General features: G+C 42.2%; 1 protein-coding gene across 6 annotated transcripts in view; it reads right to left on the reverse strand.

The window, feature by feature from the left end:
* Positions 1-8004: 8004 nt before the first annotated feature.
* Positions 8005-25856, reverse strand: part of LOC308480772 (SITS-binding protein-like) — a 33561-nt gene continuing 15709 nt past the window's right edge. For all 6 annotated transcript variants that reach the window (XM_081012585.1, XM_081012583.1, XM_081012584.1 and 3 more), the window contains 5 exons: positions 25165-25433; positions 23978-24114; positions 19057-19178; positions 17276-17455; positions 8005-8355 (listed from right to left, as the gene is read on the reverse strand). In XM_081012585.1, the coding sequence (XP_080868711.1) occupies positions 8182-8355; positions 17276-17455; positions 19057-19178; positions 23978-24114; positions 25165-25433 (882 nt within the window). In that variant the 3' untranslated portion in view covers positions 8005-8181. The remainder of the gene's footprint in view (positions 8356-17275; positions 17456-19056; positions 19179-23977; positions 24115-25164; positions 25434-25856) is intronic.

Genomic DNA, 25856 nt, shown 5'->3' on the forward strand with positions numbered 1-25856 from the left:
AACAACACTAATATATCAGCCACATGATGACATGGAAGCATTGATCTGAGGTGTTTTTGTTTTGTTTTGTTTTGTTTTTAAGCTATCTGTATTACTAAAATTATCTCCAAGAAAACAGGTTGTGTGCTGGGACTGGAGTGAAACTTGAACTAGCTGGAACACTTGACCCTAAAATTATTTTTGTGATACAGAAAATCCATTTAAAAAGACAAATCATTCTAAATTTTTCATTTGATCTGAAATATCTGTTTAAGGATTAGCATTTGTCACTCTTGGATTCTAATGTTTAACTTTGGATCCTAACGTTCAGTAAGAAACTTGAGGATCAGCTTTTTTACCAGGTGACCCATGGATAGTTTCCAAACAATGTTCCGGGATTCCTTGGAAGTTTGCATCAGCATCATTACGGTGAGATCAGTAATGATTGACCTGCTTATCTTAAATAAAGCTTAGAGCTTGCTGTCTACAATACAGTGGTACCTCGGGTTAAGAACTTAATTTGTTCTGGAGGTCCGTTCTTAACCTGAACCTGCTCTTAACCTGAGGTACCACTTTAGCTAATGGGGCCTCCCGCTGCTGCCATGCCGCAGCTGCATGATTTCTGTTCTCATCCTGAAGCAAAGTTCTTAACCCGAGGTACTATTTCTGGGTTAGCGGAGTCTGTAACCCGAAGCATCTGTAACCCGAGGTACCACTGTATGTATAAGCAGGATAGTGGTGGTGTGTTTTGACTACACTCTCCATTCATGTGAGGTGACTGTGTGACCCAACAGGCCTGGCTATGCCTCATATGAACCAAGTTTGCATTAATAGGGATGGCAGAGTAATTCAATTTAGTTTGCATTTAAAGGCAAAGTTAACCAAATTTGCGTTTCCCAAAACAGGGTAGTAGTACTACTAGTAGTAGTAATAATAATAATAATAATAATGAGAAGCCACTCATCTGACTAGGTTGCCTCAGCCCCATTAAAAACACAATAAAACATCAAACACTTCCCTGTACAGGGCTGCCTTCAAATATATTTTTAAAATCATATAGTTGTTAATCTGTTTGACGTCTGATGGAAGGGCGTTCCACAGAGCTGGCACAGCCCGAGATCTGTGGCACTAAGTAACTCACTAAGACTGCAAACCTAACCTCAGTCACTAGAGAATAAATTCCATTGAGATCAAGGAGACATACTTTGAATAAGCAAGTGTAAGGCTTAGAGTATTTATTTCATTTGCTAGAGGATTAGTTCAAAAACATATTAAGATGACTTACAATGCAAAAAATATATATCATTATCCTCATTGTTTCATTTCTTGCCTACCCTTCACCAGAAGGTCCTAGGGTGGGATACAGCATAGGAAAACAAAACACAAAATGATTAAAACAAAAAACCCCATAACATCCTAACAATGATTCCATTATAATACAAAATATACGAAAGAATGAAAAAGAACAGCAAGCACTGCATCCGATGCACACTTACCTGGGAGAATGCCCTGTTGAACACATGCAGAGAATGGCACTGTTAAAGTCTTCACTGGAGCAAGCAGCCAAAAGTGCAGAGGCTGAGCTTCAGGCCAAAACTATGGCTAGTAGTTGTTAAAGGATGAATTGTGGGGCAACGAAAGCCCTGGCAAATCCCAGGGGACTGAGCGAATATGGAATTACAATGCTCTGAGCTGAAGACCCATTGCCTGAAGGATGGGCATTATTTTAATATTCAGCCCGGAGTGCTTGAACTCAAATTTGATAAAGGGATATTCCCTAAATCATAGCAAGCACCCTTAACTTGGTTCTTGCAAGATACTTAATGCTGAGGAATCCTGGAGCAGAGCAGCTGTGGACCAGTTCTGTCTTAATAAGGGTATCCTTCTAGCCGGAGATGCATATGTTACTGCTTTTCTCTAATCTTTGTGCCAGTACGCTATTGCACTGGAATGTAGTTTAGTATCATCTTTGTTTACAGCTGCACAAAATCTTCCCTATTGTGAGACAGCAGCATATCAAAAACAAGCATCTGATACTTAAAAGGGTTCTGCATTCCACTCAGTCTCTTCGCATGGCCTAATGAGGCAAATACTCTGAAAACTGGGGAAGCAGAACTAAGATGTTTGCTTATTTTGCACATTAGCGTGATCAGCTGCACATTTAGATAAAGTGCCATTTATGCTGGTGGAAGTCAGAGGGCTGGCATAAACTCAGGCTCTTGTCTGCAAAGAGTAAAAGTTCTGTTTATTTTTAGAATATGGCTGTTTGATTTTTGCTTAAACATCATGTCATATCAACTGAAGTGCTATGCTGCAATGCACATAATTTCATGCTATAAAACTACCCAGTCCTCTAAGCAGATATTTCGTTAAGAAGCAACGTGAAGTAACTTTTACTGACTTTAAATGGCTATGTGTTTAATTGCCCAAAAATTATCAAACAAAAAAGGGAGGAGGACTAAAAATAGGGATGGGAATGATAGTTTTAACAAATCTTGTTGGGTGCAGTCTCTCTGCCAAAACCCATCAGAAACTCTGCAGTGGATTTCAGAGTCCAGTATCAAATCTGTACTCTAGCCTAGACGCCTCAATGGATTTTGGAAGGGATCTTGGGCTTTGCCATGCATGTATTAGATCTCAAGAACATTGGTGATTTTGTCTGCAGATGTGGGCTGAGTCTTTGTGTTCTGGAGACATTTCTGGACTGCCTTAAGCTTTACTGGGCATGCTCTCCTCCAAAAGGATGCAATGATATTCCTATGCCTCATTTAAATTAGCCTGATGCACAAGGAAATAGGCTCCCGTGCCTAAGATAGTTGTGTGGAATTGTTCTGACAAGCTACACTTGCTGAAATTCCCTCTGCAGCAAGATTCTCAAAGGTGCAAGAGCCCTATCTTGTCTTACGGCTTCCCACCAGAATAGCTAAAGCCTTTCTCCAAATGTGCCAAGAGACCCAGTGAAGCTTTGGAAGCCTTTGAAAAGAGACCAGAAGCATTCACAATCCAAGAGGACTGTCAAGACAAAGGTCTAATTTAGCACAGGCTTACTGCAGTGGCAGGAAGGTTTATAGCAGGAAACTGGAAACATCTGAAAGGGGTCTGATGTAGACAGTTGTGTGTTGTCTTAATTATGGGGAAATGTGGTTGAGTAGGGGACAAATTAAGCAAAGATAATTTCTCAAGTGTCTGGCAAAGCTTTGTTTTGTACATAAATGATGTTACTATTATCCAAACTGTTCCAGGCAGGGAAGCCAGCATTTGGAATGCTTGCCATCTCTTAAATAAGATTGGAAACTATAGGTGGGGTTTTGGGCTAGCTACCTCCTGGCAAATAGAAGGAGAAGAAATGGAGGCAGTGAGAGATTTTACTTTCTTGGGCTCCATGATCACTGCAGATGGTGACAGCAGTCACGAAATTAAAAGACGCCTGCTTTTTGGGAGGAAAGCAATGACAAACCTAGACAGCATCTTAAAAAGTAGAGACATCACCTTGCCAACAAAGGTCCGTATAGTAAAAGCTATGGTTTTCCCAGTAGTGATGTATGGAAGTGAGAGCTGGACCATAAAGAAGGCTGATCGCCGAAGAATTGATGCTTTTGAACTATGGTGGTGGAGGAGACTCTTGAGAGTCCCATGGACTGCAAGAAGAACAAACCGATCCATTCTTAAGGAAATCAGCCCTGAGTGCTCACTGGAAGGACAGATCGTGAAGCTGAGGCTCCAGTACTTTGGCCACCTCATGAGAAGAGATGACTCCCTGGAAAAGACCCTGTTGTTGGGAAAGATGGAGGGCACAAGGAGAAGGGGACAACAGAGGACGAGATGGTTGGATAGTGTCTTCGAAGCTACAAACATGAGTCTGACCAAACTGCGGGAGGCAGTGGAAGACAGGAGTGCCTGGCGTGCTCTGGTCCATGGAGTCACGAAGAGTCGGACACGACTAAACGACTAAACAACAACAACACCTCTTGTAAAAACATGTATATTAGTGAGGGTGCAATAGTGACAAAAATAAATAACCTGTCATGTATGACATTTGCAAATAACTTGTACTTCCTTTCCTTATCCCTGCTCTCTGTTTTCTACATTAGTGTGTTTTTCCAATCCTCTTATTTATATCTATCTATTTTCTGCCTTTCCTCCTCAGCTATGAGTTTGTATTTGTATTTTTGTTTATACTGAAACTTAATAAAGAATTTTTAGAACAACAGTTACAGCACAGCAGTGTTAATTCTCTCTTAGCTACCGTGTCAAAATCAAGTCTGGATTTTGATGTGGATTAATGCAGACCCATCTTTTATTTTATTTTTAATAGTTCCTAGGGATGACTGTAGGCATTTTGGAGGATCAGAATGTCCCAATTTCCCTTAGATCCTTGCTTTCCCATTCCAAACATCACCCCACTGTCAAATTCCATCTCCCCCACATTATTTTTCCTCCTCTCTCCCAAGTTCCTGGATTTTCTTGGCTGTTGTCTGTTTTGACTTTGGACCCTGCCCCGCTGTAGCTGACACACTGTGTTTTCTCTGCTGTTTACGATAGCCAGGCCAGTTGGAAATCATCTGCAGGAATGGGGGGACGGGGGGGGGGGGAGAGAGCCACATATGATATCCCTAATCCTTGTTTCCATGTAAGGCTGTGCACAGCCACGTGGCATGGCCTTGATAGCCTATTGAACTTAGCTGTAGTGCCCATTGCAGTTTCACATTGCAATGTAGTATTTTTAATATCGTAACCAGGGCTGGAAAGTAGAGTAGCAACTGCAGCAGCAATGGCAAGTGTGTGGCCCTTGGCAGGAAATTTCAATCTGAAGTGAGGCAGTAGAAAAACTATGATAATAGACTAGGCAAGGGGATTCAACAAAGGTCTGTCAGAGTACTGTAATTTTATCTTGATCAGATCTAAAGCATACCACTTGGAGGCCAGAGTGAAGCTTTGTCTGATATCGTCCTTAGGCTGTATTCTGGGGCTAATTGGTTGGAAGACTTGGATGTGTATAGGCCGTAACTGTGTTTCATAAATGCCTTGCCATGTTTTCACTACACTGTGACCTGGGTGCTAATTTCTGATGTTACTGTAGGGCAAGCTGGCAAACATGTGCCCCTCTAGATGTTGTTGGATTCAAGGCTTCCAATAGCCCAAGCCAGCATGGTCAGTGGTGAGGGATTATGGGAGTTGTAAACCAGTCACATCTGGAGGGCCACGGGTTAGCCACCCCTGTTGAAAGGCAATGGGCCCATTATGGCAGAAATGGGAAGCTTGTGGCCCTCCACATGTCATTGGACCACAACCCATATCATCCTTGACCACTGGCCATGCTGGCAGGGAGTTATAGAAGCTGGAGCCCAACAACTGGAGCTTTCCAAGATGGCTCCTCTCTGCTGGCAATAGATCAACCCCTGCTCTAGGTGGACAGATTTGCGGGTGTTTGTTATGATCTGCTATTATGTGTTTATTTAAAGATCCATTTCCTCAAAAGTCCAAGGCAGCTAACAATCTAGAAACAACAAATAATATAAAAAGGAACAAGGAACACATTTTACAAAGGGCTGCTTTAGGTCTTTTAATCTGTGGTGATAAATAGACATTATTTATTTAGCCTGTCATTCTTTAGTGTGTGACAACTAGTTTTTAGGAAATCTCTACACGTCAATTGAATAAGACTGGGGCAAATCTAAACAGACTTACTAGGCTAGTGAGTCTACTTGACCCAGTGAAATTTACTGCTGAATAAACATGTATGGGACTGCACTACATAAGCAGTTAGTTGCCTTGATGCTATACTTCAGTTTATTTTACAATGTAAACAAATAGATAAACCTCTGCAAAAAAAAAAAGAACTCTTACAACATGAGGAATTATAGATGAAGGGGAAAGGGATGAAAAGTGGAGCCCTAAGAAATATTTCTCCACTAGATGTCTCCACTACACAACATTTATTAACAGGACTGAAAGAAGGCCCCTGGAGAAAAGAAAATGAAATTGTGCAAGGGATAAAGGTTGGGTATGAGAAGAGCAAAAGGCAGCAATTGAGGCTTTCATCCATAAGCTGCCTAAGCAAAGGAGCTATGAGGACACCCAATGCAACTAAAACAGGGCAAAAGCGAGAATGCTGGTTTGTCAATGTCATTGTTTAAGCTTATAGATTGTACTTCTGAGAGATGTTTTGTTGATAACTTGATGTCTGTGTCTTTAATGTAAGTTTCTTCTTCTGAGGCTAGAGCTTGAAATGTGGGTTTCTTGTTTTTAAACTGTGTCCACCCCCTGTAATTTATATTGCTTTATTTACACTGCATCACAGAGAAGGTGTTTCCCCTACACCCTGAGGGCCTAGTTTGTACCACTGCTGAAGAGGTAGAATCATAGAATTGTAGAGTTGGAAGGGACCTTGAATGTCATTTAGTCCAATCATCCATGATGCAAGAATCTCAGCTGAAGCATCCCTGACAGATGGCCAGCCCCCCTCTGCTTAAAAAGAGGTTGGTGGGCAAAGTGTGATAGTTGCTGTGGGAAGTCTACAATTGTACGGTTTAGAATTTTTGCACAATCCTTTACATGTCTAGTCAGAGGCAGCTCCCATGGAGGGGATAAGATTGCACCTTAAGAATATTTCTGTCAGACCCATGTTTTGTATGAAAACATGCGTTGGAAGGTCATCTGAAGTCTCTCATCAGCAACACCAACCTTCCACTTGTGCTAATGCTTCTGATACCTGAATCAGCCGCAAGAGAAAGGTGCTTTGATGGCTCTTGAACATGAAAAGGAATAATTTTGGCTGTGGCTTTCTAGATCTTTTGCTCTTTGGGTCTTGGAAGCAGCAAGGTGCATTGATTCATGTAAGTCAGAATTATTAAGTTTATTCATCACCCTTTTGCCTCATAATAACACCCAAGGTGACGTGCATCTCAGTTAAAAAAACAAAACTTTTCACCAAAAAAACATATCACTTTTTCAAACTCATATTGATGGAATGCTCATCTTAGACAGCTAATCCCTCACAGGATTTACAGATGAAATAAAACATTTTATTTTTACTGCTTTCTTAGAACAAGCTCCAATCCAGCACCAGTGGTTGTTTGTTTTGTTTGTTTTGAGTGGAGAAAGGGAGAAATAGTCAGCCGATAGCTTTCAAAACAAAAGTAAATAATGGGAGATGTATGTTCTGTCACTGGAGAAGGGGAGCACACAATCTTGAAAGAACGTCTAAAAAGAAAAATGCTGAAAGGTTCATGAAATGATGAGAACAACCCTTTGCTTCCCCCCCATAACTTTTTTTAAAGGCATCCCCACAAAGGCAATTGCCCTCCGTTTTCTTTTGCTCCAAAGATAGGCAACCTTGAATTCCTCTCCTAATTTGCAAAGTTCGTTCTCCTTTCACAACCAAATTTTGGAGACATTTATGGAAAATATCCTAAACGATCAAATCCGTCTTGGAAAAGAGACTGCATTTTGCCATGGGATTTCATCACAAACAGCAATCTGCTGGTGGGGTAGGGGGAAAGACTAAGTTGGTGGGGTACCCTTTGCAGCCTCGATGGCTGTATTCCCTCTGAGCAACCTTCTGAGGACCACAAGCCAGCAGGGGGCAGAGCCAGAGGCAAATGTGAGTAGAGTCACAAATGTAAACTTTTGTACAGGAAGCTCACATACCCCTCTCTGTCCTCCATCCAGCCAAGTGAGAAGCATTATCAGAGCTCAGGGACACATTCCAGCCAGGCAAAAGCACTCAAGGAAGGTGAAAAGCCTGGCCAGTGAGGGGTGTGGCCTGTAGAATGTTCTGAGAGCCAGATAGAAAGGCCTGGAGGACCACATTTGAGTCCAAGGCCTGAGGTACCCCATCATCCTAAGCCCCATCATCCTACTCACCACTCCCCGCCCTGCAAACTGGGTGTTTCAACTGATTCTGCAAAGAGGAGAACAGGCCTGGGGGTTCAAGGTACAAAATTGTAGCAGTTGCTGTAGTCCCACCAGAAGCCCTTGGAGAACTTTAGAATTTTTGGAAAATAGACAGTGGGGAGTCAAGTCTATTTTAAATGCACACATTTAATAGTTCTTTCAATATACAGATCCTGGAAACGTTGCAGTGGACTGGAAACACTTTTCAGAAAAAGAGAGAACTTCCTTGTCAACATGGATGCTCTTGTTGGCAATCCTTCTCCGAGATACAGGGAAACCTTCTGAGATCTGAGTCAGATTTGGAATCTAGAAAGTCTTAACGAAAACAGGCACATCCATGAGAGAGACTGAATAGTTCCTGATGAAGGTCCCTCCATCAAACACCTGGGCCGTGTTGATGTCCTTCCACTTCTGACCTTCTCTGGGCAGGTAAATATCTCTTTGACGTTGTCCTTGTTCTGTTATTGGGGCAACAAGGACCTGAATTGAAAAAGGAAAGTTAGAGGCATTGGAACATAGAAGACTTCTTTATACTCAGACCATTGGTCCATCAAGCTCAGTTGTGTAGACACTGCCTGCCCGCCCTATCTGGAGGCATGAGGCATTGAACCTGGGATCTAATGGATGTGAAGCATGTGCTCTACCAGGACTGTAGCATTGCCCTTAGAGTATGTAGTCAGAACACTGATAATTTCCGCTCAGCCCCTCCTACGATCCTGCGCAGGGCTTCCCGGGACCAGGGTGCCACCCGCCTTGGCTACAGGGTGGCCGTCGCCCCACTGATAAAGTAAAGCTCACTTGAAACCAGCACACTATTACCTGTTCTGATAATGACTTTGTATCATAATGGTGAAATTAATAAAGTTGGTTTGACGCCATCTATTAAAATCCCACCCTTCTTCCCAAAAGATCCAAGGGCGGCAAACAACAAGTGATAAAACGATTAAAAAATCTTGAAAAGATGTTACGAACATCTTTAAAACAATTCCAAGACTGATGCAAACTGGGCAAAGACTGATCTAAAGAGAGGTTCCAGGAAGATGAGGGCAGCCTTTTTTTGGTTTGTTTTAAAACGCTAAGTTCTAAGGAATTAGAGTGCACAAATGTTCATTAGAGCACAATGGTTCTTTCCAAATTCATGAACGATTCTTTATGAGTGACGGACTTGAGTCTGAGCCCATACTTATTTTAACTGGAATTGCCAGGAGTTGCAAACACATTACGTTGTATTTTCAGAACTGAACTTTTATCACAAATTTGGATCCCAGCCGCTCAGCAGAAAGGCCTGATGTTCTTAGTCCAATCTTTGGTTTTGCATTAGCTGTATCGTAAGAAAAGATCTCTTCTTGTTAATGCAGGCCATATTTCTGCATTGGAAACTGTCCGATTCAATTTTAGAGATTCCCCCCGCTGCCCCATTTAAGTGATTTTCTGGGAGGAGATATGTGATGATATCTTATAAGAGCAGATTCCACTTGTCAGCTTACCATAGGCTGCATTTTACAAATAATGTTTGCCATGAAATTGAATTTATGTTCTTTTTAAAATGCAAGGGCCAAACTAGTGGAATGATGGCCTGCCTTGTTTACAGAAATGGATCTGCTGCTCCATTTCTATAAAGTGTGAAGCAGATTTAAAGTGGGAAAACGTCCTTTTCTGCTGCCTATGCCTTTTCTCTGAAACCCCTTGATTTTTCTCCTAGTGGACCTCCATGGCTAAAAGGAACACTGGCTAAGAGGAAAACACATTTCAAATTCACCTGGAAAAGCATAGATGGGGATATTTAATTCCCCCACTGATGCCATGCTTTAAATTGACCCAGACACCAATTTAGAAGGAGTCAGGAAGACTCATAGCTAGGTCCTGCCACCATCACGTCTAGTTCAAAACTGGGGAAATGGCCACCTTTATTTGTCGCAAGCTGAATACATCCACTGAAATCAATATAAAAGCATCAAGGTCTCAGGACTTGATATATGTCAAAGCTCTGAGCCTTTCATGTTGGAAAGTGTAATGGCTTTTTACAAATGGCCATGATTTCCATTTCACCTCCAATAAAATGTACCTACTTCCAAGAACAAGGATCTTGGTACAGCGATGCTAGGACATTTGCCCTAGGCCTCTATGCAACAGATAAGAAACCTGTAATTGATGCTGACACTATTACCCTTCTGGAGCTGCAGTTCACCTTATGGAATTAAGGACAGGTCATGAGTGTCTGTTTCACTTAACTGAATCAGATGAGGCAGTGGGATTCTGGAGTGCAGACCTGACTTGGAATGGATTCTGACACAGAAGAATATATTAACTAGCCCCAATATAACCAGAAAAGGCCACCTATTCCTGAGTTTATAACCATAAACAAAGGTAGTAAAATATGAAGTCAATATAAATGTTTATACTAATGTCTCCATTCCACAAGGGTATTATATTTCTTTCACTCACAGAATTTCCATGTACAGATGCAAAGGAGATGACAGCTTTCTGACATACTTGATTTGTTCCCTTTCTGGGGCCTCTGTGTTTTACTACTAATATTTAAAGATCACAAGGACACAAGCATAAGCCTAGTACAGTGGTACCTCGGTTTTTGAACAGCTTAGTTCAGGAACAACACTGAACCCAAACACTGCAAACCCAGAAGTAGGTGTTCCGGTTTTCGAACTTTGCCTTGGAAGCCGAATGTGCTCCTGAGCTTCCATTTTCACTGTTGCACAGCTTATTTGAGTCCCCCCCATTGAAATTAAGGCTTTTTTCCTCCCATTTTTACCCTTGCACAGCTACTTTAAGTCCCCTCACCACATCGTAATTAAAGCCTTCTGTTTCTGATTGCAGTGTTCTGAGGTGATATTTGGTGCTTTTGTTTTTGCTATTTTTTTTGAGTTTTTGTTTGTGTGGTTTTTTCATTTTTGTGGCTTGTTTGTTGTTGTTTTTTTGGTGATTGATTGATTGTGTGACTGTGGAAATGGATAAAAGCCCCCCATCCAAACAGTGACTATCATCACTGCAGGTAAGATTTTTTTTTTTTTTTTTTTATCATCTACAATACTGTCCTATTTATTTTATAGTACAGAACATTGATTATTGCTTTCATTTTATGGATCAATGGTCTTGTTAGATAGTAAAATTCATGTTAAATTGCTATTTTAGGGGTTGTTTTTAAAAGTCTGGAACGGATTAATTACTTTCTATGGGAAAGTGTGCCTTGGTTTTGGAACGCTTTGGTTTTGGAACAGACTTCCAGAACCAGTTAAGTTTGAGAACCAAGGTAGTACCGTACCATTTAAGAAGGCACTGCCATTCGGCCTCATTGCAGCTTTGCTTCTTTGTTCACCTGGCTGGATCAGCTAGACTCAAAGCAGAACACCTGATAGTGAAACCAAAGTCATCTTCAGATGTTCCCAACCGGCACCAAAGAGTGCCTTGCCTAGGAAGATCACTGCCAGGGAGACAAAGGCCATCATGCCTCCACGTCGATTCCGGACGATCCATCGACCTCTGGTAGATACAGTATCAGTCAATTAGCGACACGAGCCTCAGAAATAGCTTGCCACATTCCAGGGCTTGTGCGCGCTCTTTCAGCAGAGTTCGTACAACGAAAGATGCACTCAGGAGAGCATTATTTACAATTTTATTCAGCGTTGGTCAGAACAAAGGAAAAACATGACTGCCTGTGTGCGTGTCCAGGCACACAGAGAGAAAAACAACAGCTATATACAAAATAGAAACATGCTGTGAACAAGAAATACGCAGGCTGTGACACAACAACCTGCTCCCTTTTTAAGGTGGAACGGAAATATCCTAACAAGTTTGACAAGGAAGATCCGATGACTGAAAATAGCCCTTGGACTTGTAGCAAGGTCATTGTGCGTTCCACACAATGGTGGCTGAGCAACCATCTGCCACAAGCTTTAATTGGTAACTAGCTGTTCCTACACCCTTGCTGTCAGCCCAAAGTCCATTTGTCTGTGAGAGCAAGTGTTCTGATTACTTGCACGTCTACATAGTCTGCTCCAAGGTGTATGGAACTTGTCACAATCAGGCAAAAGCCGTTTTCAGTTATGTGAATCAGAATACAATGAGAAACATGCAGGCCCACCAGAGAGAATTGTGTATCATACCTACTAAAAACGTTCCAAGTTCTGTAAATAACATTGTCTAAGAAGACTAAGCACACCCAGACGCACTCATCGTTCCACTCATTTGTGATTTTTCACTTCCAGAAGATATTAGGTTGCCTACATTTTTCACACCATTCGGCTGCTCACATGAGTTGCCATTTGCAGAAGTGGCCACTGTATTTGGGGCTTGTAGGAGTATCCACATGATGTCAGTCCTACCCCCATTTTTGTCTTGGACCTTTCTCGCTTGTAAATGCAGGGATTTTCAATCATCTTACATCTTACATTTTAAAGGGCAGAAGGTCAAGGATCACACTGGGATGAGGTTCACATTTTACTTTGGACAGTACAGGAGAAAAGACTCTCCTAACCCTGCACGTTCTCTAATACAGTAGTAACCAAGACAATTTAAAGCATCAAAGCAGAAATAATTGATCAAAAAGATTGCGATGAGGCAACTACTGCTCTGCTCTTCTTAAAACAGTCACTGTAAATTTTAGAAGGCCTCAAATGCACACAAAACTCCATTGCCCTTTGAGCGCTTAATGAGCCCTCAGTGAGAGTCTTCTTAATATGATTAAAGGCAACACTTTAGATCCTACCATGCACCAGCCTTAGAACTAAAGACACTAAAGATCAATGTGTCGTTGCCTTGATCTGGGAGAAATATTTAAGTCTTTACATTAATCATAAGTTCAGCAAATAGGAAAGTGCTTCAAAAGATTTAACTAGATATTGGCTGTATTTGAAATGCTAACAGCAAAGGGAATTAGAATGCTAACTGCTCTTTAATTTATTTCCAGTTGCTTGTTAATGCTAATTGATTATAACATTAACGGAGCACCCAATTGTCTTATTAATCTAGACAAACAAGATCTGAAATCCTTGGAGGCCTCATTGGCATGAACATCTCATAGAAATCAATCTCATAAACAGTCTTCCTTGTTTCAAGATGCCTCTAGGTGTGGACAGCTAGTACCACTACCCATGTCTCCTTTTGTCCAAGTCAATGGCATCATAGAGAAAAGGAGCTGGGTATTCCTAGAGCGGTGGAAGATTCTTCTCCAACATGTAAAGACACACATATGGAGGAGATAGTTATTTAAATTTTATAGTGGACAAAAAGGGGGCCAGCATTTTATAGTTCTTTATTTGCATTCTTTTCCTCCAGCCTCATATAGGAACTTACACCAAGTCAGACTGCTTGCCCATCTAGCCCAGTGTTGTCTGCTCTTCTGACTGGCAGTGACTTTTGAGGGTCTGAGGCAGAGGACATGATGCCAGGGATGGAACCGCAGACCTTCTGAGCTATGGTCACTGTCCTACATTTCTAGGTTACAGGGCAGATTATAGGGTTTCATTATGACCAATGCAAAGTCAAGATGATTGCTACAGTCCAATGGTTTTGCTATGCATGTGGTGCCTCCAATGCATACCCAAACAATAATATTTGAAAGGATGTCTCCTTCCTCTTCTAACATATACCCCTCTCAACCACCTCTTGTGGTTCACCTGGATAGCTACAGACCTCAGGCTTCAATGGGGAAGCTCAACAACTTTGGTTGCCCCCCCAACAAAATTCCTGGCTACACCCATATGCCACCGTCACCAAGAGAGCAACATGAAGAATTAGCTTACTGAGCTTACAATGCTTACAATGGTGTGACCCCAGCCAGTTTCAGTGGTTCTTTGGGCCAGGGTCTGTTTGTGACCCATCATTCCTAAACTTCCATCAATGTAATCCAGAGTTCCTTTTCACAAGCAGCCAAGGAGAAACTAATCATGCTTCAACAGAATCAATGGAGACATGTGCTTAGATTGTTACCCAAACAACAGAGTTGATATGGAAAGTGGTCTTCACAGAATGCACCTTTAACTGCTATTGATCTCCAAAGGGTTTCAGTCCATTGAAGAAAAGACTGTAGTATTGAATCCCTATACTATACCACCTCATTTATTTATGGGGGACGGGGCAGACTATGATTCAGTGATTCAGGAATAATGTGTGATTCAGCATGTTTTTATTGAAAAGTGTCATATGAATTAACAGGTGAACCTTTGGGTATAATCTATGGGCAGTCACCAATGTAGAACTTTATCAAGTAGATTCTAAAGCCTGCCACTGCAATCTGTGATTATTGTATCAGCAGAACACATGTTCTTATAGTATTCTCATTTCCTCAGTTTTGTCTTTTATTTATACAGGTGAAAGTCGTTTTTTTCCATGCTAGCAAAAAACAACAACAACCAGAAGCTTCACTGGAAATGCAGCCAGTCATGCTATAATAAATCAAGTTGATCAACTAAGAATGCCCCATAAAACATCACCTCCTGCATAACTAGCCACACAGAAAAAGCTACGTCCAACAGGCTTTCCCAGTCTATTGTAGAAGACTCTAAAGTAAACCAACAGATGGGTGATGGATTTTCCAGGATGACAGTAGTAGGAGCCATAGAAGGGGTGGAGATGGAAAGAAGCGTGAGAGGAAATGAGAGAAGTGAAAGTGAGATCTAGAATGTCACTGAATGGAAAGCCCCATATTTCACTCTGGTACTGTAGGCATTTGCTTGCTTTGCTAAAAGCATTGTAAACCTGCCGGTTGAAATACTGATGTTGCTGGGCTTTTGTGAGGCTGTGGAAAATGTCACATAAATCACAATCACTCCAGTGAACCCTCTGCCAAAGGGAAGGCAATGGTGGGAAACCAGCGAGGAATGATAAATGTGAGGTAGTGACTGGAAAGAGGCGGCGTTGAAAGGGAAAGTTTTAAAAGTGCTATTTACTTCTCTGACCTAATGGTTGACCTAGTAAGGAGGTCACAGTGGCCTGGTTCATATGACAGGGAGAGTCAAACTACACAGAAGGATGCATGAATCTGTCACATTTTGGTTTCTCTCTGTTGCTCATTTTTTTCAAATCCTAAATTCAGTTCTCCACTTTCTGCATCTAATTTTCAAATTTCTTTTTTTTTAACCCACATGAAGATTCATCAACTTTTTAGTGTGAATTTCTCCTAATAAACACATTTTGTCTGCAATTTCATTTAATACACACATTTTTGCACGTCGTTTCCCCTGATTTAATGCATTGCTGTGTTATTTTTATGAATATACACATTTTTATGCACACCTCCCCCAATATATGCATTTATTTTTAATTATTTGGATTGGAAAACTGCATTGCAGAATTTGGAGTAGTGCCAATTTCAATTCACACATCATTTCTGGAAGTGAGAATTAGGTAGCTAGTTGTTAAATTGAGAATCAGTTGCTCTTCCCTGGTCCTTTTTCCTGCTGCATTGAGCTAAGCCAAAGTTTGACCCATCAGACATTCTCCAAGAGCATGCACATTTTTTGCAGTCCTTGTAAGCCATAGTTTGGGCTTACTGCACCATGCAAAACAGACTATTGTGTGTGCCGGGGATGGGAGTGGATATCTGACAGGCCAAAGTCAGGGAGAAAGTGTTATTTTCTATAGCAAGTTATAGCTAGGGAGTACTGGGAGGACATTCTGGAATACTTAGTCAGGGACCATTGGTGGAGACCCTGTGTTTTAGGTTATGAGAAGATTCTGAGGATGCTACCTTAAACAAGTCAGATACCTACACCTTTATAAGGAAATCATGCTATAACCTTCGGAGCTGCTCAACTGATCATATATTCATCTCTCTCCTCCATTTCTGATGTCCATCACAGTTGCATTCCTGTGAGGAATCCAGTTTGCAGCTCTGCCCTCATGATGGATAATGGGCTGCTGCCAGGCCAGATCTAGACCCTGAAGCAGTTTTATCTGGCTTGCCAGGCAGACTTGACACAGAAGTAAAATTTTGCAACAACAAAAAATTGCATTAGCATATGTTTTATACCATCAGCATCCCGCTCATTGTCTGGAAAATACATCAGACCCTGAACATGAAGAAGTTAGCCACTCCTCACCCCAGTTAATGTACTGGCGCTAAAATTGCCAGATGTCTGGACATGTAGAAACTATTTAGATCCATTCTATTTTTCCAAGCATAAGAAGTTAATGGGCCAAATAAACCTTAAATCAAAATTTGGCTCTTGGTTGGCTCTCCCCTCCCCCCACCTCTTTCAATACAATAAGTACATCTCAATCATGTCCTCCTTGACTTTTTGTAAACTTAAAAATATCCACATGCAAAATTTTTAGACTCTCCTCATGCGGTGGGTACTCCAACCTCTTGAATATTTACTAGCCTGCTCTGCATCTTTCTCCTGTTCCGTAGTATTCATTTGGAGCGAAATACAGGCATTCCACCAATTTATGTAACAGCATTGTGATAGGGATTTTTTTTTAGGGGATCAAACATAAAGCTAACATGGGATTTATGTTTCCCCACACACTGCCACTATGTGAGCTTCTGTTCTTCATGAACTTTCCATTCTGACTCCAAGATCCCCTTCCTGAATAGTCACAGCCAAGTTAGACTTCATATATTAGGATTTTCATGTCCCAGCAAGCATCACTTTGGACCTCCTTGCACTGAATCACATTGCCCATTCTACTGCCTATTTGCTCATTTAGAAGAAAGCTTTCACACACTGCTTGGGTTTTCACCATCCTGAGTAGTTTTGTGTCATCTTCTACACTTTTGTTCACCTCTGACTCTGAGTCCTTCATGATTAAGTTAAACAGCATGGATCCCAACACAGATCATTGGAAGACCTCATGGGTGATTTTCATCCATTGTTAGTAATACACTTTTATTCTTAGTCTCTTTTCTGTTTTTAATGCTGGAACCTTCTGGTAACATTCTGTAGGAGTCATTTGGGAGGAAGATGATATAGAGGCAAACACCCCCCCCCCCAAATATATAATGTCCACTGCATCACATATGTCTCTGTTTTCCTACACAGAGCAAGAAGTTGGGCAGGTGATGTTCAAGGGTCCTTCCATCACTATCATTGTATGATTTTACATTTTGACTGGACAGTCTAAATGTGTCTCGTTCCAAAAGTTTAGTGAGGCAAGAATTCCATTTACAGAAGTCATGCTGATTCCTCCTCAGCAAAGTTAATTCTTCCATGTTTTCAGAATTCTAGCTTTAATAAATGTTTTCTGCCAATTTTAATTTATGAGGGTTTTCTATCATCAAGTATTCTATTTTACCTTCGTAACTTTACATGAATTTTCAAAACCTGTAGAGAGCTGAAATGTTCAGTACTCTAATATAAATCCAAATGCCTTATAGAAAATATTCAGTCCCTGAGATGCCCTTCCTGATCCAAAACACGCTGGAGTAAAATTTATTTCTTACCTCATCTCCTATGAGAAATTCATCATCGATTGTAAAGGTAATGGACTCAGTGGGGCTGAGCCACCATACAGGTCGAAAAATAGGGTATCCTACAGAGAGCCACTCCTTGCTGTATTTTTCAACAAGAGGCACCACAAAACTCTGATGTGTCTGAACATAGTGCCTGGTGAGATTCAGGACCTGAAAGAAAGGAAGTTCAGCATATTATTTTAATACGCTGTGGAAAAGTCAATAGAGAAGCAGGTATTTTAGTTTGATTTATGTTCTCCCAAAGGGAGTAGATACAGAGGGTGGAATTCAATGTCACACTCTTAATCATTCCATCTGCACAAGCATTGCAGCTTCCACAACTGGGATTCCACCCTCCCCCACACTGTGTGCTGTAATGGAGGTTCTCCAGACTGAGCCAATTTCAGAGTGTGAACAGGGAAGGGAGGGGGGGAGCTGTGTTGTATAAGCAAAAGTCCTTGCACAGGTCTTCTCCTGACAGGGATGCCTAGGTGAATCCAACCCAGAGTAGCCAAGAAAATATTAATTTAGTGGTATTGTAATTCCAGCCTATCTAAATCTCTCATCCTTGAGCTTGGATGAAAATCATCTCTTCAGTCTCTTATCATGCTAGTCTTTACTACCACTACTCCTGTAGTCAGCATTGTGTTGAGAGGAGGAGAATGGCAGCAACCGCAAACAAATTGGTATAGAATATTTAGAGCAAATTCTATAAAGTGGCCTTCTTTTTTCAGAAAACTGCCTTCTTTGAAGTTTCAGCTGAGCTCTAGAACATAGCTAAAGGACTAAGAGAGCATAGCTAAAGGACTAAGATAAGAAGATTAGTATAAGCAGAATTAATAGTGGGAGAAAGAATGTGAAAGGGGAATTAGAAAGGAGAGATGGGGCACACAGCATGAAGCAACTAGGAGGGGGGGTAATTTGAACTGATTAAGAGAAGCAAAAAAAGACAACTGTGAATGGTAGAATGCCATGAGCAAGGTATGCAGCAGAGTTTAGGGCTGAAATAAGAATTTAAGATGAGGTATAAGAAAGCCCTGGTGATAGCTGAGGCAAGAAAGTACAAGAACTTGAACCAGAGTTTCTATGAAATCAGAAATAGCAAATGTTGGCAGTGTTAAGAAGAAAAATATTACAAGATCTGGCATCAGAATCTTTTGCTAACGAACAACACAGAGGCAAATTTCTCTCCCCTCTCTTTCTCCATAACACACACCCACACCCCATGTGCAAAACTGAAGCTCACAGCCAGCCCTATCTTTGGGCAAAGTGAAGCAACTTCCCTAGGCAGCAGATGTTGGGTGGAGAGGCAGCAATTACAGCCACCTTGCTGCTCCTCCTAAGCCCCTATGTTAGAGGACAGAGCTATATATGCTACATGGCATGTCCTGGCCCCCATAAGCTAACTTGCTATCTCAGATGTGACAGAGCACCCTGTCCTACCACCAGTGTTAGATTAAGATTCAACTGCTGGTCCAGTTAGCTTCTGCATGTGAAATGGACCATCTTGTCCTTCACCTCAGGTAGCAAAATGCCTTGGGCCAGTCCTGGATAAGAGTACTGATGATGTGTCAAGGAAGATGGAAGTGATGATTTCAGAGAAGACATACAGAGTATACTGTTTAATCCATCTTAAACTTTGGTGGTGGTGAATCATCCAAAATGAGACATTGTGGAGATAAAAAATATTAGTAAGAACTGAGGGAGAGAATTCGGGAACCAAGAGAGCAGAATATTATCATTAGCATACCAGTGGTAGTTGATATACCTACCCAGTCATCACAACAGACCCACGGTGGAGTACGGAAAGACATCACAGGAAGGAAAGTCACAATCTGCAGCCATCTAATATATAGCTCTTCATCGATCAGAAATTCATTTGCAAGACTTCCTCCTGCACAGCACAAACAAATAAAAATGGTTGGGCAATAGGAAAACTGTTATAAATATTTAGAATTCAACTTTAATCTTTGATCCATTAATTTAGGAACGACCAGGTTATATTAATGATATATTATAGATTATTATTATTATTATTATTATTATTATTATTATTATTATTATATCCAACAAAATATTAAAATACAATAGTACAAAATGTTAAAATACAATAGCTTCATCCCAGGGCTCTTCCAGACAGCCAGTTAATTGAGCATTCATCCTGATACAGGTGCACAAAATCTGCATGAATGTTTTACAACACTGTTATTTATTGAGACTTCATGCTGCTTTATTTGTGTGCAAGTTACATGCCACAATCATTTTCAATGTGTTACCCCCCCCCACACACACACTTTTCTTATCACGAAAATTCCAGGGGGATTGGAAGCAGGTTTGCTGCACAAGAGCACCACATCCACTTTAATTGCACACTCTAAATTTGCTGGTTTACAGATAGGGGGTCATTATATATTGGTCTATCCAGCTCAATGTTGTCTTCATTGTCCGGCAGCAGCAGTCTGGGGTCTTGGAAAGGAACATTCCCATTTCTACCTGGTCTTCCTCCATGCAAAGCAGATGGCCTACCATTGAGCTATGGCCATTCCCCACAAAAGAGTGACAGCTTGGAAGTGGCTTCTGTCTCCTGTTTGCTGGTACAGGAGCCAATAAGATCCAATGGGAGAAAGAAGAGGCTAGAGAAGTCAGTGTTGTTCAAAAAGACACATGCCAGATGCTTAAACAGTCTCGATGGCTCAAAGCAAATGGAACTGAAGAATGGCCTGATCCAACTCACATTTTGGCATTGCTGACATTCTGGAAACACAAGTTGTAGGAAGAATTTCAAAAGCAGTGGGAAAGTGGGGTGGCGGGAGGACGGGGACGGGGACACTGAGTATATTGAGATTTCACAGAGAAACAACATTTCTGACTCCTAACACAAAACAATGTAATTGGCTTGGTGTACATTATGAAGGATTCAAGCTGAGATGTGAATCAAATGGGGGGGGGGCAGTTTCCAGCTGGAAAGGAATAGTACATAGTATAAATAGTGGGCAATCCAGATAATCTGTTAAAAGAAAGAACATCTTTCATCTCTCTTTCTGGCGCGTGCTTTGCATTCGTTGCTTTAGCAGCTTGACTGCTGGCGTATTATAACATCAACAGTCAGCAGCCTGGAAGGCAAACCATGGACACAGCAGGTAAAATACATAATATTGTACTAAAGACTCTGAAAAGAAAACATTCCCTACTGCTGTGTATCTCATTTATTCCTGATAACTGCTGAATTCACATCAGTGTTTGGGGGGCTCTTAGGGGCCATTCCAACCTACCACAAAAAAACCAGAAAAACCCATGTCTATGACATTATAACTAAGGACCACAGGGGCATCTTGAAACACATTAACTATGCAGGAGTAGCCAACCAGGCCTTTGGCTGATTAACATCTTATTTCCCTTTTAAATGGGTTTGTGGGAGGAGGAGGGGTGGGGTTCATTGGTTTGTGTTTCTTGTTCTTGTTTTTATCATGTATTTTGCATTTTATGTTGTGACCCACTCTGAGATCTACAGACGAAGGGCGGTATACAAATTTAATAAATAATTATAATTATAATGCCTTCCTCCTTCCCTGACCATTGGCCATGCTGGCTGAGGCTGACGGAAGCTGGAGCCAAAAGCATATTGGGAACACCACACTGGATAACCTGACCTAAAATTTCATGCAAGGAAGTTAATTTGTTGTCCAGCTGCATAGTTTCTTTATCAAAGTAGAAATGTGAAAGGCCCCCACATACATAAATTTAAAGCTTTTTATGATCTGCAGAGACATGACTTCTTAATCCAACATGAAAGAAATACCTTCTAGGTAGAAATGCAGTGAAGGGACACTTATAGACTGAAAAATCTTGGGAAGCCTTGTGCCAAAACAGTTCTGCCCCATCCCCACCCACAGAAGGTAGATGCTGCAGAGTACACCCATACAGCTTGTTTGCCAAATGGGAAGAATGAACTATAACCTTGAAACATAAACCCATCTATATTAGCAGGTTGCAGACACTATCTTAAAATCCATGCATATCCAGAAAGATAAAGCAATTCCACAGATGCTACCAATAAATCACTTACAATAGGAAATATTGTGTCCTGTCATCCTACACAGGGTTATGTAGCGTTTTAACACATCCAAAATACTTCGCCATGTAATGTGACATGACACCGCTTCATCTAGCTTCATAAATCCTGAAGGGGGTTGGAGATCATAACACAGGTGTAATGAGTATGGGTTGCTCGTGCGTAAGTTGCCGCCTCTCCTGGCTATGTTGCCTTTCAGTCTGGACAGCCCTTCACTTCGTGGCTGCCTCAGTCGCTAGCAGAATCCGTCAGTGGGCGTTTCTTAAACCTTTTCCAACATAAAAGTTGTTTGACGCCAAGTCTCCTCCTACTCTCCCTGCGCAGAAGTCTTCTGCGCAGGGAGGGCGTGGGTAGCGGAGGACCTGTGCTCTCCCCGCTGGTGTCTGGTGAAGAGTCCTGGAGCCCTCTCGCCGATTCCCCCATCTGCCCCCCTTTATCCCTGGTGTTGCGCTGATTTGCTTCCCCATCTGCTGAGCTGCCTCTCTCCCTGCTGGGCCCTTCTCCAGCATCATTTGAGAGCCTTCCCTCCGCCTCTAGCTCCGATGTCAGTTCTCTGACAACAGGTTTCCTCCACCAGAGCAAAAAACTAAAATAAGGAAAGCATGCTGCGAAGGGGAGCAGGCAGATTTCCTGGTGAAATACTAGGTGCTGGCTAGTGGGCGAAAGGGTGAGGGTCAAGAGAGGATTCTTATTAAAAATATTGCCTCAGGCTTAAGGAGCCCAATTCCTTCAGAAAAGGGAATTGCTTTCCAAAACAGAATATTTCGTTCTGAAACAGCCTCACATTTTATCAAAAGTGACAGCTCACTGTGAGAACAAGGAGTGCAATGAGGTCCCTCTTTTCAGCACGAAAAGTGGGATTTACTACAGGGTTCCATTGGTTCAAGTCTATTGTTAAAAAAAACTATTAATATTTTTATATCTCTTGCCACAAAATTTTACCTCCTCTTCTAAGAGACATAGATATTGTTATGTACGTGTGTGTGTGTGTGTACACACAAAGCAACAGATAGGATTTTTAAGGCATCACACAGCACTTCAGAAAGTGCTGGCTCCCAGAGGAATGCAGTTAGATGCAATACCAGAAGGGTGATATTCAACTAAAAAATGTGGGAGTTCAATTACTTCCACTTGTGCAACAGGACCTCTGTCCCATGCTATCCCAAAACCTGCTCCAGAGGGTTGGGGGAACCCCCAGAACAGATTTAGGAGCCACATGGGGTGGGGGGAAGTCCAACTGTGTAATGGAAGTCCTTCTGCTTGCTAAAATACAAGCCTAATATCATACATTTATTACAGTAACCAATAACACAGAGATATTAAACTTTTAAAGCACATGTTTTCACTTCTGGCTTCTTCAGTATACTGTACCTCCCCCCAAAGCCACTGTGTCTGGGCCTTACAGGACTGCAGTGTGAAGGGAGAATTGCCCCCAAACGGGAGCCCTGTACAAATGGTGCAAAATTCCTCCACCTGATTTCAGGGAATTCGCCTCTCACTGCAGTCCCTTATGGCACAGCCCTCAATGCTTGCTAGGTCTCATCAACTTTCTGAAGGGTACAGGTGGAAGAGGGGAAGAGAAAGATTGGTTGTCCATGCTGCCTTCCCATTTGTCAGTTGCATCCCCTGATTTTTTACAAATGGACAGCTTTTGAAACTTTGTTCTCATTACAGTTTCCCCCCAGGTATGCATAACTCTGAATGCTGAATCCAGATCTTTACATTGCAGTCTGAAATGAAGAAATTTAAACCTGCTGCATGTAGTTCAGTACATCAACATCAACATAAACGAGAACTTTAAAAGGTTTTAAGGGTGTTTGGCTGTGTGCAGGACTGAATCAGGGACCTTTTGCATGCCAAGCATGCGCTCAATCGCTGAGCTATGGGGTCGATGCGATCCATGCTACAAATCAGTTGCAGTCCAAAAGCCCCAGGGATTTTGCTAACCAGATGAATGAAGCTGGGATGCCATTACTTCTATTTCTAAACACTTTAAAAAAAACAACAACAACACCCTCCAGTTTCGGCAGAACTGAATGTATATGCAATTCCTGCTTAATTTTTTTAATGCTTAAGAAATGTGCTGGCCAATTCTTGTCAACAGAAAATCAATTAAATCTAATGGTGCACCAAACAGAACTTCAGGCACTGATGTCCCTCAAGTTCTGCTTGGTGTAGCCTTCATGAACATAGTTGATTAGGCGAGCAGATTATATGCATTCATCTCCCCTGGAGAGCATAGAAAGCTGCCTAATGGTCCATCCAGCCCAGTATTATTTAGAGAGGCAGTAGTCAACATAGTGTCTTCCAGATGTTGTTAGACTCCAACTCTCATCAGCCCTGACCACTGGCCTTGCTGTTTGGGGCTGATGGGAGTTGCAGCCTGACATCTGGATGGCAGCTGATCAAGACTCTGCACTGACCAGCAACTTCTCTCCAGTGTTTCAGACATGGGTCTTTTGCAGCCCTTCCCAGAAAGGGATTGAATCTGGGGCCTCTTAACACACAGCATATGGGCTCTGCCCATGAGATCTGGCCTTTTCTCTCAGGGGCATCTTCAGCCCTTCTAGAAAACAGATTCTAAGAAGAAGTAGGAGAAGTTGACCTTAAAATAACGTTACCTATTGCATCCGGAATAAAAAAGTTATAACCAAGAAGACTGTAATGAAGCACCGATGGAATAATCCCTTTCAAACCAGCGTAGCTCCAGTCGGACTGGCGGGGGTTCATTTGGAGAAAGAGCGGCAGGTGGCTGGCTCTAGAAGCAGAAGACAGACCAGGAGTCAAACTGGAAATACTGAAAGGCACAGTAATCATTCAGCCTTCCCCAGACTTAACGCCCTCTAGATGTTGTTGAATCACAACTCCCATAACCCCTGACTTAGCCGTGATGGTTGGAGCCGCTGGGAGCTGTTGTTCAACAACACCTGGAGAGCACCAGGTTGAGGGAGGCCAACTTAAGGCACAGGTGCAGCATTGCATCAAAGTCATAGACAGTTCTAAGGACGCATTGTCACATAGCAGCTGGTGGCTTGGCTTCATGCTAGGGTTGCCATATTTTGAAGAGCAAAAAAGAGGACACTTCTGTCAACTTCTACTTTTAACTACAGGTTAAAAAAAAAGGTAAAGGATCCTTGGATGGTTAAGTCCAGTCAAAGGTGACTATGGGGTTGCGGCCCTCACCTCTCACTTTCAGGCCGAGAGAGCTGGCATTTGTTCACAGACAGCTTTTTGGGCCATGTGGCCAGCATGACTAAACCACTTCTGGCGCAACAGGACAGTAAATGCCATTTACCTTCACACCACAGCAGTACCTAATTGTCTATTTGCACTGGCATGCTTTCCAACAGCTAGGTTGGCAGGAGGTGGGACAGAGTGAAGGGAGCTCACCCTGTTGCACGGATTTGAACCACTGACCTTCTGATCGACAAGCCCAAGAGGCTCAGTGGTTTAGACCACAGCTACTCTCATTTTATACACCCATGAAAAACAAGACGTGCCCTGGAAAAAGAGGACATATGGCAACCCAGTTCATGCAAGCTGAAGCCACTTTTCTGGAAAGGAAGAGCCCATACTGAATGCACATCCATGCCTCTGTTCATTAGCACACACTATCCCTCCACGACTCTCCTTCAGATTACAGCAGCACCAGCAGCACATGACAAGGACAGAGAAAGGGGTGGAAGGGGGATGTGAGATTTCCCCTAAAATAAACTTTTAACGAAATAAAAAGAAGGGGCAGGAGATGGTGCACACTGATAGGATGCCCTCAGAAACAGACAGTTTGGAGAGTTATCCTGAGACAAACCTCGTGCCAGCGCTAATTATTGACGTGTTTCCCAATGCAGCTGCCATTGAGGCTAAAATGTGAATGTACTTATCCCCTCCAAGTTCTGTGGGAGGTGGGATTGCTTGCTCCATAAACCAATTGCCTTCGCCACTTTCGAAAACCAAATACTCTGCTCCCAGTCGCTGCCTCAAGAGGCTCACTTGGTCCATGTACCAGAGCACTGCAGCCCCGCTGGTCACATTTAGCTGAGCAGAAAACTGCCCTTTCCATCTGGTGAGCAGCGGCACCTGCAATAGGAAACAGCCATCAGAAGAGAACAGCAGAAGCATAAAGGGCTAGGCTGACTTCCTGGTTCACCTCATGTGCAGGTAACCAATGTGGGCCCCCCCCCCGAAGGTTATGGGCTCCAACTCCCATCGGCCTCAGACAGCACAGCCAATGGTCAGGCATGATAGCAGTTACTAGATACATGATAGCAATATCTAGAAGCTACCATATTGGATGGTCCCTGCCTAAACTAATAGCTGGCAGCGCCAGATTAAGGGGAGTGCAGGGACCTTTTGTGAGCACTTGGTTTCAAGGTTATGCTCTCCGAATGGCAGTACTCCTTGCCTCAAATTCTGAGCAGAATCATATGAACACAGCATAGAATATTTTATAGCTAATGTGCATTTTCAAAACAAAGGTATTACTCTGTATTTATGTGTATC

This window comes from Podarcis pityusensis, assembly GCF_964106645.2.
Source record: "Podarcis pityusensis genome assembly, chromosome: 1".
In the NCBI taxonomy this organism is placed as follows: Eukaryota; Metazoa; Chordata; class Lepidosauria; order Squamata; family Lacertidae; genus Podarcis; species Podarcis pityusensis.